The 17,094-nt window shown below is 45.0% G+C and overlaps 2 protein-coding genes and 1 pseudogene across 6 annotated transcripts; 2 read left to right on the top strand and 1 right to left on the bottom strand.

The window, feature by feature from the left end:
• Positions 1–3,057: 3,057 nt before the first annotated feature.
• RBM8A (RNA binding motif protein 8A) lies at positions 3,058–4,964 on the top strand. 4 transcript variants are annotated; one of them, XM_059062688.2, is made up of 7 exons: positions 3,058–3,125; positions 3,227–3,349; positions 3,630–3,689; positions 3,820–3,894; positions 4,072–4,208; positions 4,503–4,639; positions 4,751–4,964. In XM_059062688.2, the coding sequence occupies exons 2-7, from the start codon at positions 3,283–3,285 to the stop codon at positions 4,794–4,796; spliced, it is 522 nt and encodes a 173-aa protein (XP_058918671.1). In that variant the 5' UTR covers positions 3,058–3,125; positions 3,227–3,282; the 3' UTR covers positions 4,797–4,964. The 4 variants fall into 4 exon arrangements, with proteins under 4 accessions (XP_058918671.1, XP_058918662.1, XP_066891130.1 ...); XM_059062679.2 differs by lacking the exon at positions 3,058–3,125 and having other exon boundaries at positions 3,817–3,894; XM_067035029.1 differs by lacking the exon at positions 3,058–3,125 and having other exon boundaries at positions 3,262–3,386; positions 3,817–3,894.
• Positions 4,965–5,198: 234 nt separating this feature from the next.
• On the bottom strand, positions 5,199–10,971 carry LOC131755986 (gonadotropin-releasing hormone II receptor-like; annotated as a pseudogene).
• Positions 10,924–16,815, top strand: PEX11B (peroxisomal biogenesis factor 11 beta). 2 transcript variants are annotated; one of them, XM_059062666.2, is made up of 4 exons: positions 10,924–11,029; positions 11,844–11,959; positions 12,345–12,546; positions 15,622–16,815. In XM_059062666.2, the coding sequence occupies exons 1-4, from the start codon at positions 10,974–10,976 to the stop codon at positions 16,025–16,027; spliced, it is 780 nt and encodes a 259-aa protein (XP_058918649.1). In that variant the 5' UTR covers positions 10,924–10,973; the 3' UTR covers positions 16,028–16,815. The 2 variants fall into 2 exon arrangements, with proteins under 2 accessions (XP_058918649.1, XP_066891121.1); XM_067035020.1 differs by having other exon boundaries at positions 10,948–11,025.
• Positions 16,816–17,094: the final 279 nt, after the last annotated feature.

Below are 17,094 nucleotides of genomic sequence, written 5' to 3'. Positions count from 1 at the left end.
TGGCCCTTTCTCCTGAAGCTCTACCCATTCCACTGGCAATCTCACCCACTATCATACAATGCTCAAAACTATTCCTCCCACCCCAACCTGTTTTGAGCTTTTACATCTATATTTCCATATATTGGACATTACCACCTGAATGACACAAGCTCTTTGAACTTACATATCTAAAATAAAACCATTTCTCCATACGTGCTCCTCTTTGACTCCCCAGATCTGCTATTGAAATTATTATCTGCCCAGCTACCTAAGCTAGAACCTCAGATCCATCCTCAATGCCTCCCTATTATCATCTAATCAGTCACTTACTGTTGAGTTTACTTTCTGTACAAACCTCCCAATCTATTTTGTCCATATCTACTGTCTTAGTTCAGTCCTTTATCATCTCGGGGCTGGACCACTGCAGTAGCTTCCTAATTAGTCTATACCTTCATTCTTAACATCCTCCACACTACTATCAGATTTCTTTCTAAAATACTTATGACTGTACTACTCCCTTGCTTAAACCATCACTTAGCTATCTTTACCTTTAGCAGCACTTCCCAAAGTTTTACATGTGAACCTTGGTATTATATGAGAAGATTTTAGGTGGTACATGGCCAAACATTTTTCATTTTTACTAGTTATGCTTTTAGCTGAATTTGTAATAGAAAAATATGTTTTCCATTTATGGCAGTGATATTTAAATTTAGTGTAAATTTGTTTAAAACGCCAGTCTAAGGAAAAAACACAAATTGAAAATAGTATGGGGGCTATTTGCAAATGTTAAAAATTATGAATACTAAAATATTGAATTAGAAAAATTTCTTGCCTGTAGGGTAAGTTCCAAATCCTTAGCTTGACATACAGTTTGGCCCTAAACTATATTTCCAGCTTTATTTCCTGATTACACAGCATCAGGCATACAGAATTTCTTGCCATTCTGATATTCATTCAATAATATTTACCAAATGTCTACTATGAACCAGGCACTGGTCTAAAATTTGAGGATATAGTTGTACATAAGAATCTCTGCCATAAGGATTACATTCTAAGGGGAAAAACAGACAATAAACAAGTTATAAAGTAAACAAGGTAATTAAGGATTTGAATTTAAGTTCTGTGAAGGAAATAAGAATGAAAGATAGAGTAGAGAAGACCCCTCTGTGTGACAGTAGTATCTCAGGGAGACCTACAGGATGGGGTTGAACTAGCCATGTGAAAAGCTGGAGCAAGAGCATCAGGGACAGAGAGTTACAAAAAGTCCAGAGATGGGAAAGAGTAGAACATAGTTGAGGGAAAGCATAGGGAGAGCTTAATGGGTGAGAGGGAAGAATGGTGGTGGAAGAGTTTGGAGACATAGGCAGAGCATGCTGTGTGAGTCTGAACTTTATTTCTAAGTGCAAAAATAAGTCAAGTAAGGAGAGAGTGGCATGGACATATATACACTACCAAATGTAAAATAGATAGCTAGTGGGAAGCAGCCGCATAGCACAGGGAGATCAGCTTGGTGCTTTGTGACCACCTAGAGGGGTGGGATAGGGAGGGAGGGAGGGAGGGAGATGCAAGAGGGAAGAGATATGGGAACATATGTATAACTGATTCACTTTGTTATAAAGCAGAAACTAACACACCATTGTAAAGCAATTATACTCCAATAAAGATGTTAAAAAAAGATTAAAGGCAAAATAAATGGTATATAAACACACACACAAAATAAATAAGTCAAGTAAGGGTTTTTAGTAGAGATGTGACCAACTGATTTTTTAAAAGATCACACTACATACTACAGAAAATGGATTAGTGTATCTTAGTCTCAATACAACTCCTTTGCCAGGAAAACTACCCAGACTTAAAGGCCCAGTTTAAATGGAAGCCCTCCCTTAAATGCACTCTTACTTCCCGTCCTATTAGAAACTTTCTTTGTATTGCCTTAGTGCGTTGTGATGGCAACGATCAATTTTATTATAAAGTGATTGTTGATAATGCAAGTATTTCCCCTTGTACTGGTAGCACCTCTTCAAATATTAGACACACATATAGGCATTCATAACTGTTTGATTTAAAAATTAATAAATAAGTGAATATGCAGTCCACTATTGTTTGTGTGAGGCCTACGTAGGATTCCAGAATGTGGGAGCAATATTTTCTTTGCCTCAACTCCTGGGTTTTTATTTTTATTTTATTTTAGCGGTATGCGGGCCTCTCACTGTTGCGGCCTCTCCCGCTGCGGAGCACAGGCTCCGGAAGCGCAGGCCCAGCAGCCATGGCTCACGGGCCCAGCCGCTCCGCGGCATGTAGGATCCTCCCGGACCAGGGCACGAACCCGTGTCTCCTGCATCGGCAGGCGGATTCTCAACCACTGCACCACCAGGGAAGCCCCAACTCCTGGGTTTTTAAACGTGAAATATCTGTACTATCCTCAAAGAAGCTAAAGCCCCTATTTTGTTTAAAGCCATGATTTTTTAATTCCCATAGGTGGTAGGCAGAGTTTGAGAGATTTTTACTTTTATTTTTTTGGCCGCACCAGGCAGCTTGCAGGATCTTAGTTCCCTGACCAGGGATTGAACCCCGCCTGCAGTGAAAGCAGGAGTCCTAACCACTAGACCACCAGGGAATTCCCAGAGAGATTATTTTTTAAAAAAGAAAAATTGATATCTGCCTCATCAATCAACACAGTCACCCAGGTCTGCTGATTTTCAGAGGGAGAAAGCCCGTGCTGCATGCAGTACGTTTCAGAAGCAGCTTTTTGAGGCAGCACTGCTGACCGAACAATTTTTTTTTTAATGCTTTTTTTTTTTTTTTTAATGCTTCCATCACAGATCCGGCTGCTCCTTGGAACAGTATAGGCCTAAAAATTTTTAGAGAAAAAAACTTTCTTCAACTTCCATTTCCTGGTATGGAATGAAATGAAAAGAGACGAAAAGCAACCCTCTAATAAAGTTAGGCTGGGCTTCACTGTCAATAGTGTTTCTCTTCATCTGCTCTAGGTAAGAGGAAGTCACTAACTACGCCCACACCCCCAGCGTTGCCCACACCCCCAGCGTTGCCCACACCCCCAGCATTGCCCACACCCCCAGCGTTGCCCTCTTCAGCTCGCGATCCGCTTAAGATGGCTATAGGAGCACTTCCGGTATCTTCCCAAAGTAGGCCCGCCTCCATGCGTATTATAACCGCGCCGAGGGCAGGACTTTGAGTTAGTTTTTAATTGGTCAACTTGACTGGCGACCTTTCCCCTCCGCGACAGTTTCCTGAGGAGCCAAGTGCTTGAGCGTCACAGGCAAGAGTTAGAGCTTAGGCAAGATGGCGGACGTACTGGATCTTCATGAGGCCGGGGGCGAGGATTTCGCCATGGATGAGGATGGGGACGGTGAGGCCAGTGGAGGCGGCTGCGGGAAGCGGGGAAGGTGCGAGAGAAGGACGTATTAGGAAAATGTAATCTTTCTCCCCAGCAGGGAGGATGGGAGCCGGGGAATTGGGTTTCCGTTGGTTGGAGACTCCGCCCCCGATGGGAAAAATGGGGGCGGGCCGGGAAGGGACTGAGCCTGGAGGGTGGTGGGGGTCTGGTTTCAGATAATGTCTTGGAAGGAGACTATTGTTGTAAATAATTGTTATCTTTCTCACTTATTCTTTCACTTCTGGGGCTGCAGAGAGCATCCACAAACTGAAAGAAAAAGCGAAGAAACGGAAGGGCCGTGGCTTTGGCTCCGGTGAGTGTTTGTGGGTGGAATGGGGTCTAGAATGGAGAGAGCGACGAGCTTTGGAGTCCCCATAAAGACTCATGGTGAACAGTGGGAGAAGGGGTATTTCCGGTGATCTCCTGTGTCTTTCTAATAGAAGAGGGGTCTCGAGCGCGGATGCGTGAGGATTATGACAGCGTGGAGCAGGATGGCGATGAACCCGGACCACAGCGCTGTAAGTAAATGGAGCCTGTCTGTAGAGAATTAGGGGCCAATGAAATAAAACCCAGTAGGAATGGGGTCAGAGGTAGCTTAACCAATCTCTGTGGAGTCTGCACACACTCTACTTCTGTGATCTTGCTTGAAGTTTTTCTTTCATGTGCTCAAACAACCTCCTTCCCTTCCCGAACAGCTGTTGAAGGTTGGATTCTCTTTGTTACTGGAGTCCATGAGGAAGCCACGGAAGAAGACATCCATGATAAATTTGCAGAGTATGGAGAAATAAAAAACATCCACCTCAACCTGGACAGACGTACAGGATATCTAAAGGTATTCTGAGTGATACTCCATTGCTTCTATTCACCCATAACCCTTAGACATTATTGGTAGTTCTCCCATGTTTGCTGTGGTTGGCCAAGAGTAAAGTTGAAATAAAATGACTTTGGGAATTGATTTTGTTAGACATAGCAAAGAGACAGGCAGAAACAGACAAACAAGTTGTATATATAATAGGGATATATGATATACATTTGTTGTTTAGAGTTTATGGATTTTTCTGTTTGAGTAGAAAAAAGCTTGATGGAATAGGAGAGTTTTGATAATCTGTCTTTTCACTTGTTCCAGGGTTATACTCTAGTTGAGTATGAAACATACAAGGAGGCCCAAGCTGCTATGGAGGGACTCAATGGCCAGGATTTGATGGGACAGCCAATCAGTGTAGACTGGTGTTTTGTTCGGGGTCCACCCAAGGGCAAGAGGAGGTAAAGTGGAGAGGGGAAACACTATCTTAGTGGAGGAAATATGAGCAAAACAGAATAAGGACATGGTATTATGTTTCTTTGATGGACCCTGCCCCTTTTCCTTCTCCCTAGAGGTGGCCGCAGACGCAGCAGGAGTCCAGACCGGAGGCGTCGCTGACCCATCCTCTGTTGTCCAGGTGTTCTCTCCAGAGATTCCATTTGACTATGAAGCCTTGCAGAAATAGGGCTGGGGTGGAACTCACTGTGTCTGTACTTAATCTCTTACCCTACCTGCTCAGTGTTTCTTTTGAGTTATGAATAAATGTCCAATTTTTGTTTTCTAAAATTACTTTCCTGTTCTAACATTGCAAGCTCTGAAGCACTATTTACAGTAAGACATTCTGGGTCACTGTGAAGATACTTCTTCCAGGGACTGAATTCTTTGTGAGTTTCTGCATTAAATATAGTCTCAAGTCTCACTTAGGGTCAAAGTAGAAACACTGCTCAGTATTTCTTTTACTTGGAAGCTAAGGGAGCAGGGGTACAAGTGAGATGTTCTCATGATACTAGAGAATAATTATTCTGTTCTTATATATGCTCTCCTGAGCAAATGGATGTCACAGGAATGTCTCTTTTGTTTCTCCTGCCTTTCTTGCTGCCACATTTGTTTGTACTTTCATCTGTCTAAGGGCCTGAATCTCCTGTTGGGGCATTCTCCCAGAACCTCCTTCCCTGGAGGAGTCTATACTAAGTTCTTGGTGCCCTCTTGGGCAGCCAAGGGTGAAGGCCCCATAGAGGAGAGGATCCAGAGGAGCACTGAGGAGGCCAAAGAGGAAAAGGATGTGGCTGAGGCTGGGGGGAGGCACTTCAGTTAGCATGGTGGGAGAGAACCAGTACCAAAGACCCAGCAGGTTATAAGGTGTCCATCAGAGGACGAAGGTCAGCAAGACAAGCAGGGCCAGTCGCAGACCCTGAAGATGAACGCGGGGGCGATTGTCTAAGGAGCGGTGGAAGGCAAATTCACCAGCAGGGGCTGGGAACTTAGAAAATACACTCAAATTCAGAACCACTCAGCTTCTGAGTTGATGGAAGGGCAGAAATAGTGAGATGGAGCTCTCCCCTTACAAGGACGAGAATGGTACGAGCCCTCTTCCCCTTCCCAACCTGGGACTATATGCTCCCCTCCCACCAGAGATTATGACAGACGTGCTGCAAAAAAGGTTTTGATTGAGGTGCTGTGTTACATGAAGCTACAAAGTCTATTTGAAGTCTTGTTGATGTCCAAGAGCAAAGGAATATTGATCACCCTTCTCCTTAATTCTTGCCCAGCTAACTCCACTTCAGAGAATGATGGCTGGTGGCTGGTTAGAATTGAAGGCATTCAATAAAGTTATGTGCAGCATCAGCTGCTAGAGATATGGTTAGCAACTCACTTTTGGTTTGATAGATAGCTATCAAATTTATGAGGCTAGAGGCAATAGTTTTAGGGTACGGGTTCGGGCCTGGGGGTTGGGGTCTCACCATGCATGGTTCCCCGTCCTTGTCTGGGGACTGGACACACTGAGGACAATGCAGCTATAGCAGACGGTCATGGCAGTCAGTGGCAGCAGAAAGAGGCAGCAGAAGGTGAAGAGGTGGTCTCTTGCCATCAGGCCTTGAAGCTGCCTTTGGTGACACACTGAGTGAAGGGGACTGGACCAGCTCAGCAGGCGGTATGGAACAGGAACAGCTGGAGTGGAGTCAAGGACTATTAGAACTGGTCTACCTTTCCCCTCCCATGCCAACCTATCCACCAGTTCAACACTATCTCTTCCCAATTCATTCTTTTTTTTTTTTTTAAATGAGATTGTTGAGAAAACTTGGGAGCTAATACAGTGCATAATCCCAATTCGTTCTTAATTTCCTGCAGTGCTGAGTAATGGTACATCCATGGTGCTATATTTAAAAGGTTAGGAATGCATCTTGAAACTCCCTATCTTCCTCTTAGGCTATGTTTGTTAAATCTGGGACTTAAAGAACCCTGTCTTAAGTACTGTTCTAACATTGCATTTTATCAAAGGATATCTCTTCCACCTCACCAACATTTTTAGCTGAAATTATTTTCCTGATGTGTCTGTGATTCTGTAGAAAAAAGAAATCTTGTGTAAAATGGGTGCTGCTAAAATTTCAGGCCATTTTGCAGTCACTCTGTAAAGTGACCTTTAGTAATAGTCATGTGTACAACTTAAAATGGTGAAACAACGTTAAATAATAAAATTTAACATATTCCAAATGCTGTTGGCTGCCCCTTCTCCTTTTTGGTAAACTGCTGGGTTTTTGGTTTCAATCAGTAATGAGTATTTTTCAGTTGAGAGCTTCAGGGTTAGTACCTTGGTTTCAAGTAAGGTAGATTGAGTCACTACTGGTTTGATAAAAGGCAAGCTTAGTAGGTATCAAATTTCTAGATACAAGGCATTTGGAAAGTGATTTCAGCGGGCATGAGGGACTTTTAGGAAAGATGAATAGTATGAGCCACAGACATACAATTTTATGAACTGCTTGGAGTTATGATCAGGCTATTCTGAGCTAGTTGGGAAGTGGTCTTTTCTCTTCCCCTATCTTGAGTCCATATGTTTCTGGCCGTTTTCTTGGGGGGGTGGGGGCGCGGTTTTGCACCACGCCTAGAAATACTTGACACGTTGTGAGAAGGGGTTTAAAAATAGGCAGGACTTCCCAGGTGGCTAGAAGATTCCACGCTCCCAGTGCAGGGGGTGGGGTTCGATCCCTGGTCAGGCAACTAGATCCCACATGCATGCCACAATTAAGAGTTCGAATGCCACAACTAAGGGGCCCGCCTGCCGCTACTAAGACCCGGCACAACCTAATTAATTAATTAATTTAAAAAATAGGCAAGTCTCCTGGATTTATGTTTTGGTCCATAGCCCTACCTCTGACTCTCCTTTCCCTATTTTGTGTGCAATTTACCACCTACTGTAGAAGTCCTTTACCTCTGCTACTTGAAAACTTGAGTCTACAAAAATAATTTCTAACTACACAATATTCCCTTTACCATACTGACAATTTTTTATTGACTCTAATATTTTAAATGCAACATATGGGCAATGCAGAATTTATACAAGAGGTCACTAATTTAGAGCCCAAAATAACACCTTTTGCACCTGAATCATGTTACCATCAGTTTGCTATTGAAGCAAATAGAGATTGCATTGTTGTCGTCGGATTGTCAGGCTCCAAGAAAGGATGAAATGCATCTCCTATTCCATAAGCCTGTGGCCTACATGTTTCAAGTGATTTATCCAAAGTCATCCAGCTAGTCAGTGGTAGAGCCTAGACTCAGGAAAAACAGCAAAGTAATACAAAGGAACAACAAAAGCAACCCTAGGGCTTCCCTGGTGGCGCAGTGGTTGAAAATCTGCCTGCTAATGCACGGGACACGGGTTTGAGCCCTGGTCTGGGAGGATCCCACATGCCGCGGAGCAACTAGGCCCGTGAGCCACAACTGCTGAGCCTGCGTGTTTGGAGCCTGTGCTCTGCAACAAGAAAGGCTGCGATAGTGAGAGGCCCGCGCACCGCGATGAAGAGTGGACCCCGCTTGCCACAACTAGAGATAGCCCTCGAAACGAAGACCCAACACAGCAAAAATAAATAAATTAATTAATAAACTTATAATATAAACCCAACTAATTCCTTTTGCACTGAGGCAACATGCTGCTTTTTAAAACTTTGTGTAGCAGAAGTCCTGTTTGCAACATATTGTTGGAAGCAATATTTTTTGTTTGTCTTAGAACTGCAGTCAGGCTAACTGTTGTTAGTTATATTTCTAATATTTGAGGATTTAAGGATCAAATCTTAAATCTGACTCTGTAATGCATTATTCCAGAGGCTGAAATTTTAGCCCTCTCCCTGACAATCCTAACCCTAGACTCAGAGATGCTGCTTTATACCCTCATCCCAGATGGTGGTAGTGGTTTTGGGTTTTTTGAAGAAATAGCTTCATATTTAGCTTTTTTTTCCCCCCTAGATTTCTAGTTCATTTTCAGTATTGATTAATTGGTACTCAAGTTCAGATGCTCCCTTTTGTTCCAGTTTTGACACCCACAATAAAGCTAGAGTAAAAAATACAAATCTGATTATGTCATTCTCCACCTTTTACTTTAGTGTCTCTCCACTGCCCTCAGGATAAAGTACAAGCTTAATATTTGTGATCTGGTTCTTCCTTCCCCTCCAGGCTCATTACTCACCACTTTCTAGTCCTCAACTTTAGCTGCAGCTACTCTGAGATCATCCACCCTCCACCTTCTCCAGCATTCCCCCCGTTGTAATTTGTCTTAACACCTATCTTTCAAGAATTAAATTGTAACATCTCTGGGAAGTCAGGAAGCTTCTACTGACTGTCCAAGAGTGGGTCTTGGACAGTTCTTTAGCTCCTTATGCTTACCTTTAGCATAATGCTTAACTGCATGCTGTATTGTAATTGTAATTGCGTACTAATTTGACTCTGCACTAGTCTATAATTCTTTTTTTGCCTCTCACCGTTGTGGCCTCTCCCGCTGCGGAGCACAGGCTCCGGACGCGCAGGCCCAGCGGCCATGGCTCACGAGCCCAGCCGCTCCGCGGCACGTGGGATCCTCCCGGACCGGGGCACGAACCCGCGTGCCCCGCATCGGCAGGCGGACTCCCAACCACTGCGCCACCAGGGAAGCCCCTAGTCTATAATTCTTGAAGGCAGGACTTTGTTGCTCTATCCTTGATAGAGCATTTGAACGCACCTCGGGGATGCACATTAGTTTCTGAATTGATGAATGAATGTACCACAAAGTTTTACCCAAAGCCCCTGATTTCACTGTCTTCTTAATGTCTTCCTGTATGTTTCCACCATGCCCTAGAGTTTTTCTGCAATAATCCGAAAAAGGTGGGACTCGGAGGAGGCAAAGAGGTGGAAGCCAAGTGTAGTAAAGACAAAGGCTCTTAACAGAAATACAAATTAACATGCAATGATCTTAACTTGCAAGAGAGATAGCAGAGGCCCCCACGCTGAGGATTAACAGTGACCACGGCCAAGCACACCCCTTGAATCCGAAGGCTCCTGTTGTGTACCCAAATTCTTGTCCAGTCTAGCCCTGAGTTCCAACAAGTCACTCCCCTTCCAGGCAAGCGGGAAAACGAGTACCCAGGCTGCCCCCAGAAGTTTCCTTCCAGTTGAGTAGGGTCCAAGCGGGTGGAGTACGGCTGCCTGGCGGTCGAGCCCAATGACCACAGGCAGGAAAGCTGCGGCATACATGGCCATTAGTTCAGGAACATGAGTGTCCGACATGCGATGTCCCCGGCCAGCCATTGAACAGTGATATTCCAGGTGGCATAACTATATCTAGGGTCATAACCACAAAAGTGACCAGTAAGTCGGCAGCTGCTAAATGGGCAAAGAGTCGCCTTACCGGAGAGGGGCGGAGCTGGCTGGGTTGCGGCCGTGTCACTGACCACAGCACGGCCAGGTTCCCTCCAGCCGAAGAAACAAACAGCGCAACAGTCACTCCCACTCTGACCTTGGCGGCAGCTGAAAAGGTGAGCAGCTCTGCGCCCTCCACCTCTACTCCTGATCCCGCCCAGATCTCCTCCCTCGCTGCTGACCCCCAAGGGGTGCCGTTGCCTGCACCTGGAAGGTGACCTGGAAGGGAAAGGAGTAGGGGGATGAAGTGTGGGTTTGAAGAGGTTAGCTGCGTCCACTGTTTCTTCTCTCTCCTTTTAAGGATATGAGTTGGTTATTTTGCGAATTTCGTCCACTAAAGCCTCTGTCTCTGGAGACTCTCCGTCTGTATTCTGGAGGTCACCTGTCCAACTGTCAGGGTCCTGCAGGGAACAGGGATCTGGTGCTGGCTTCTACTTCCATAGACTTCTTTAGCCCCTAGAGCCCTGGATTCGGTCGGGGCGTGCGAGTGTGTGTGTGTGTGTGTGTGTTGTGGGTGTTCTGCTGGAAACACCCCAGGGTTGGGGGCAACCCTATCTTAGCGGCCCTGGAGAGAGCACTGCGGCGCCGTCTCGCTACGCTCGGACTCCTGCAAGCCCCGCCCTTGGTCCAGAATATTTAAAGAAGAATTTGCCTCTGGAGGTGTGCTTAGGCAACAGAGATCACCTGATTAGAGGCAAAGGCGACGGAGACACGCACAAAAAACACGCAGATATAGGCGCAGAGACAAGGCCTTCTCGTTCTGAAATTCCGCTTCAGGTGCCGGCTCCACTCCCTTTATTGTCTGATGATGTTTGTCCCTCGCGCGGCACCGTTGGGTCTTCCAGGAGGCGTGACTAGGGGCGGGAAGTGGGGCGGGAGCGAAGCTGTGGAGCCGGGGCTGCCGCTGTCATGGACGCCTGGGTCCGCTTCAGCGCTCAGAGCCAGGCCCGGGAGCGGCTGTGTAGGTGCGGCCCGAATAGGAATGGGGGGAGGGCGGGCAGATGAAGATCTTCTTGAGGCGAGGTCAGTTCACACTACGGGGGTCAAAAAGGGTCAAATCGGGCTACGGGGGCCCGGACGGACCGGGAGGGGCTGATTTGAGCCGGCCGTGAGGCCATGGTTCGCTTCTGCTCACAGGAAAGGTGGGGAAACTGAGGCACGAGTGGGCCGGCGGGGAGGCCGTTCAGGGTTGCGTGTTCACATAAGACCAGCACTTTCCTCACTGGGCGATGGTGGAATGAGGAGCGTTCGCTCCGTGGCAGATAGCGACCTGGACTCTTCCCAGAGCGGAGGAGGCACCACGAAGTTCCCGTGTCCACTCACCTTAGTGTCACCCGCTAGCTCCTCTGCCTCCGCCTTGCCTTCTAGTCTCGATTCATCTCAAGGGCCTGGAAAATCTCTTAGTTCACCTGTTTTGAAGAATAATCTGTCCTCCAACTATCCCCCACTCCCTCACATATCACATACATATGTGCTCACACTGATGTGCTTGTGATGGACCCCCTGCCGCCTTCATTGTCCTTTTCAGGCCTTACATTATCAGATCTCTTATTTCCTCAATTCCAAGTAGTGCTTCCCAACCCCTTCTAGGCTCCTTTTTATTCTTATGCCTTTCTCTTCCCCTGACCTGGAGGAGAAACAGTGAGATATGGCCATGAAGAGGAGGAAAGGGAATGGTCTCAAACAGGGGAAGGGGGAGTCCATACTTGCCTTTTGAAGTACATTTTTGAGGGGGAGAGGAGGGAGGTCTCCACCTTACCTTACCTCTCTCTCCTCCAGGGCCGCCCAGTATGCTTGCTCCCTTCTTGGCCATGCACTGCAGAAACATGGGGCCAGTTCTGAGTTACAGAAACAGATTCGACAACTGGAGGGTCATCTGAGCCTAGGGAGAAAGCGTAAGTACTTGTGCCTTTCCTTTTATTACCTCAACACTTCCTCCATCCCCAGCTATTTTTCCTTAGTCCCTCCTTCTTGTTTTTGACTTTCTCTGCCGATTCTCCCTCATTTGCCTCTGCCCTTATCCTCTGCAAGCCTCCCAATTGAGGTGAGAGAGCAGGTATAAGAGTAATGAAGGATTGCAAAGAATGATGCAAATTTGAGAAAACTAAATTGGACGTAAAAAAATTGAACTATTTCTACTCTTTTTTAAAAAAATTATTCATTATTGTTTCTATCACTTGCTTGACTTTCACTCTCTTGCTTTCTCTCTTTCTCTGTGTCTTGCTCTCTGTTTGCCTCTTTACTTTCAAATCCTTGTTTTTCTTTGCTAATCCCCACAAGTTCTACGCCTCGGTAACTCAGCAGATGCTCTTGAGTCAGCCAAACGGGCTGTGCACCTATCAGATGTTGTCCTGAGATTCTGCATCACTGTTAGTCACCTCAATAGAGCCTTGTACTTCGCCTGTGACAATGTCCTGTGGGCTGGAAAGTCTGGACTTGCTCCCCGTGTGGATCAGGAGAAGTGGGCCCAGCGTTCATTCAGGTTTGATATCCTTTTATCCTACAAGACCTATCATATTCTCCATACTGCATAGCTTGCCTTTCATGAGAGAATGATCTTTTAGGGTCTTCCCAGAATATACACATCTTAATCACTTGGCTTCTAACCTTCATTTAGATCTTAAACCATCAGAGAATAATGAATGGGGGCAGATGGAAGACAGATGCTCTTTCATGATGAATGACTAAGATTGGACAAGACTAGATATTCATTACATTGCTTTAATTCCGCTTTTGTCTATACCACAGGTTTATGCCCCTCACTGCTTACTCATTCATTCTAAAAATACTTAGTAGCTGCTTACTATGAGCCAGGGAATAAAGCAAAGAGCCAAAGAGCTATGGTTCCTGCTCTCATGAAGCTTCTAGTCTAGTGGGGGAGTCAGATATTAAAACAAATAATCACCAAATCAAATATTTGTGGGAAGTACAGGGTGTTATGAGATATATAACAGGGGGAGCTAATTTAGATTGAAAGGTCAGAGAAGAACTCTTAGAGAAAATTAAATTTTATTTCAGACCTGATGTCTGACTAGAAGTTATACAAAGCAAACAGTATCAGAGAAGACCATTCCAAACAGAAAATAGCTCATTCTGAGGCCTTGAACCAAGAAGAACTTCATGGAATTAGAGCAGTAGAAAGCAAGCCAGTGTGGTGGACAGTATTGAGTAAGGGCATAAGTTCAAACTGGACAGGTAGACATGGGCCAGATCATTCGTGCAAGGACTTCTAGGTAATGGTAGGATTTTTTTCATTTAGTTTTGTTTAAATTTTATCGTAAGTACAGTGGGTTCTAAGTAGGGATGCGACATGATTCAAATTGCATTTAAAGAAGATCCGTCTTGGCTGTAGTGTGGAAAATGGATTGCAGTAATGCTAAAGAGGAGAAGATGCCCTAATATGCCAAGAAATTATGTTGGCTTGGACTAAAGGAGCAGGCTATAATGAAGGTGGAAAGGAATATGATTTGGGAATAAAATGATCTCTATACATATTATTTGTTTCCCTATGATTTGCTTTGTTATTTTACATTATATTAGCATCTTTCCATCTCCACTTATGTCTCTCTTTTCTCTTTATCTTTCTCAGTGATTACAGTTATAACAAGACTTATGGTGTATGAAGGGTAGGGGCAGAGGCATGGCTGGAGTGGTATGGAAAAGCAACTCCCTAGAAGAGTTTATATGCCATGTTTATACTTTCATTCAGTAAATATTTATTCGGCTCTTACTATATGCTAGGCACTGGTCTAGACAGAGGGATACAGTGGTAAAGACAAAGAACATCCCTGCTCCTATGGAGGTTACATTGTAATGGGAGGGGACAAAGAAACAATAAATAAGAAAAACATCAGAGAGTGGTAAGTGCTGTGCAGGAAATTAAAATAGGGTCATGTGATAGACATTAAATGGCTTGCTACTTTAGAATCGGGGGTCAGAGAAGGCTTCTCTGAAGAGGTGACATGGAAGCTCAGACCTAAAGTGCAAGAGCCAGCCATTTGAAGATTTTGGAGAGAGATTATTCCAGGTTGAGGGATGAGGTAGTGTAAAGGTCCTAAAGCAGGAACAAGCTTAATGGGATCAAAATATAGAAAGAAACCAATGTGGCTGGAGCATAGTGATTGAAGGAAAGAATGGTACAAGATGGAATTAGAGAGGCGGGGTCAGATGTTGAGTTCTGTAAGCCTGTCTAAGGTATTTTATTCTAAATGTGATAGGAAGGAAACCATGGAGAGTTTTAAGAAAGGGTATAATGTGATTTACGTTTATGCCAGCTACTATGTGAAACTAGATTATTGGGGGTGGGGGACAAGAGTGGCAGTAGAGAAACCAGTTAAAAGACTAAAGTAGAAGTTCAAGCAAGAGATGTTGGTGGCTTAGACTGTGATGGTGGAGTACAATAGATAGATGTGGATTCAGGATATGTATTAGGGGTAGGACAGTTATATTGCATACAGACCACTGTTGTCAGAAAGGATTAAAAATCAAACAACGTAGACTGTTCTTAAGGAATTTATAATCTAACACATTTGGCAAGCGTGGCGTCGTTTTTTTGTTTGTTTTCTTTTAACAAAAGTATTGGATTTAAATGGTCTATGTGTTTGAGTCTTTGAAACAACTCAAGGTGTTTTTTAAAAAATAAATTTAGGGCTTCCCTGGTGGCGCAGTGGTTGAGAATCCGCCTGCCGATGCAGGGGACACGGGTTCGTGCCCCGGTCCGGGAAGATCCCACATGCCGCGGAGCGGCTGGGCCCGTGAGCCATGGCCGCTGAGCCTGTGCGTCCGGAGCCTGTGCTCCGCAACGGGAGAGGCCAGAACAGTGAGAGGCCCGCGTACCACAAAAAACCAAAAAAAAAAAAAAAAAAAAATTTATTTATTTTTTAATTTTTATTTATTTATTGTTTCTGGCTGCGTTGGGTCTTCATTGCTGTGCGCGGGCTTTTCTCTGTTTGGGGCAAGTGGGGGCTACTCTTCATTGTGGTTTGCGGGCTTCTCATTGCGGTGGCTTCTCTTGTTGCGGAACAGGGGCTCTAGGCGCTCGGGCTTCAGTAGTTGTGGCACGTGGGCTCAGTAGTTGTGGCTCGCGGGCTCTAGAGCACAGGGTCAGTAGTTGTGGCACACGGGCTTAGTTACTCCGCACATGTGGGATCTTCCCGGATCAGGGATCAAACCTGTGTCCCCTGTACTGGCAGGCGGATTCTCAACCACTGCATCGCCAGGGAAGCCCTGAATGTGTTCTTTTAAAAAAAATTGCATTATTGTAGTTCAAGTTGAATGTGTGTGTGCTAATGGGTTGCCAAGTGGAAAAGTGAAATATGAGGTTGATCTTGGAATATCTCATGATGCTCATTATTGTAAGCCAGGATCTTAAGGTACACATAAACTCATTAGTTACAGAAAGGTGGAAGGACATTTCTAATAGTGGGTAATAACATTCACTTCTGGTATTCTAATATGTAATCCTTTTGCACTATGGGGGAAAAAGTTTAAATGTTCTGTTGAATATGCTAAGTGGGTATATGTATCTGTACTGACCTTTCTCCCCTGTGTATCCCAGGTACTATCTGTTTTCCCTCATCATGAATTTGAGTCGTGATGCTTATGAGATTCGCCTACTGATGGAACAAGAGTCTTCAGCTTGTAGTCGGCGACTGAAGGGTTCTGGAGGAGGAGTCCCAGGAGGAATTGAAACTGGGGGACCTAGGGGTCCAGGGGCTCCAGGAGGAGGTCTGCCCCAGGTGGCTGTGAAGCTTTGGCTCCGAGTCTTGCTCCTGGCTCGGGTCCTTCGAGGTCATCCCCCTCTCCTGCTGGATGTGGTCAGAAATGCCTGTGATCTCTTCATTCCACTGGACAAACTAGGCCTCTGGCGCTGTGGTCCTGGAATTGTGGGACTTTGTGGCCTCGTGTCCTCCATCCTGTCTATTCTCACCCTAATATGCCCTTGGCTCCGACTCAAGCCCTGATATTCTGATACAGGATAAGGAGGGGATCTGAATTGGTGAGATGGAATTTTAGATTGTCCCCGTGTACCAGCCTCATTCTAACTCTACTCCTTGGTTAAAGCTAAAATCCAGAGACTTGGGAGTAAGAGGGAGGAGCTTTGGGGAAGATGAGGTGAGGAGAGGTGACTTGTGAAGTCACTTGGATGATTCACATGTTCAGATCTGCTGGAACTTTTGTTCTTTTCCTTCTTCATTGCATTGTCTGTGTCTGTCTTGACTCTTTTTACTGTCTCTTAAGTCTATTTAAGATTCTGTCTCTGTATCTCTTTTGTACCTTCTCAGCCCCCTGTCATAGGAATTTAGTCAGCAGGATTACTTTTTGGTATGGGAGGTAGAAGGTATGGTCTATAAGGTTCTAACTGCCTTCTTCTTTTTCCTCACAAAGGTGACTTGTGGCTGTTATTTCCCCTTCAGACTCCAGATTATAATTTTGAAGGCTTTATGTCCCAGTGGACTCTTCCCACAGGCACCAGAAGTAGTTTCATGCTTCCTTTTCCTCTCTCATGTCTACCTCACCAACCTTTCTCATGATTTGCCTTTACCTTTCCCTCCACTCACACCTGCAGGTTTCTGCTTACACTTTGATTTCAGGGCTTTGTTCTAGCCTTTCCATACCCCTTCTTTGCCTATCCAGAATGATGCTATGTGTAAATACTGTACAGTGATTCTGTGTAAATAGCTGAGGCCCAAGCCCATGATGGATAGCAAGCCTTCCAGGTTAGCAAATTAAAGATCAACTTGCTCATTGATGTTTGGTCTGGTCCCATGTGTCCTGGTCATCTGAGGCCCCTGTTTCTGTCACTATGATTTGGGTTTTCCATAGGATTAGCCACTAGAATCATTACCCACAGACTTTTATTGAGCATCTACAGTGTGTAGGGCATAATACTAAGTGGTAGAGATACAAAAAGCTAAGAGGCTCCATGGTCCCAACTTCAGAAGTTTATAGCTTAGTTGAGGAGATGGGGGTCTAATGTTAAAGTAATCATACTGGTTCCGCAAAGCATACCCCATACCAGTTCATGGTT

The sequence above is a fragment of the Kogia breviceps genome, chromosome 1 (genome assembly GCF_026419965.1).
Source record: "Kogia breviceps isolate mKogBre1 chromosome 1, mKogBre1 haplotype 1, whole genome shotgun sequence".
NCBI classification, from domain to species: domain Eukaryota; kingdom Metazoa; phylum Chordata; class Mammalia; order Artiodactyla; family Physeteridae; genus Kogia; species Kogia breviceps.
This window is presented reverse-complemented; position numbering and strand designations above follow the sequence as displayed.

Bases quoted from the DNA above. Each gene is read 5' to 3' on its own strand.
- RBM8A (XM_067035029.1), top strand. From the start codon at position 3,305: ATGAGGCCGGGGGCGAGGATTTCGCCATGGATGAGGATGGGGACGGTG. The intron at 3,690-3,816 runs GTGAGTGTTTGT...TCTTTCTAATAG, and splicing joins GGGCCGTGGCTTTGGCTCCG to AAGAGGGGTCTCGAGCGCGG. The intron at 3,895-4,071 runs GTAAGTAAATGG...CTTCCCGAACAG, and splicing joins TGAACCCGGACCACAGCGCT to CTGTTGAAGGTTGGATTCTC.
- PEX11B (XM_059062666.2), top strand. From the start codon at position 10,974: ATGGACGCCTGGGTCCGCTTCAGCGCTCAGAGCCAGGCCCGGGAGCGG. The intron at 11,030-11,843 runs GTGCGGCCCGAA...TCTCTCCTCCAG, and splicing joins GCCCGGGAGCGGCTGTGTAG to GGCCGCCCAGTATGCTTGCT. The intron at 11,960-12,344 runs GTAAGTACTTGT...AATCCCCACAAG, and splicing joins TCTGAGCCTAGGGAGAAAGC to TTCTACGCCTCGGTAACTCA.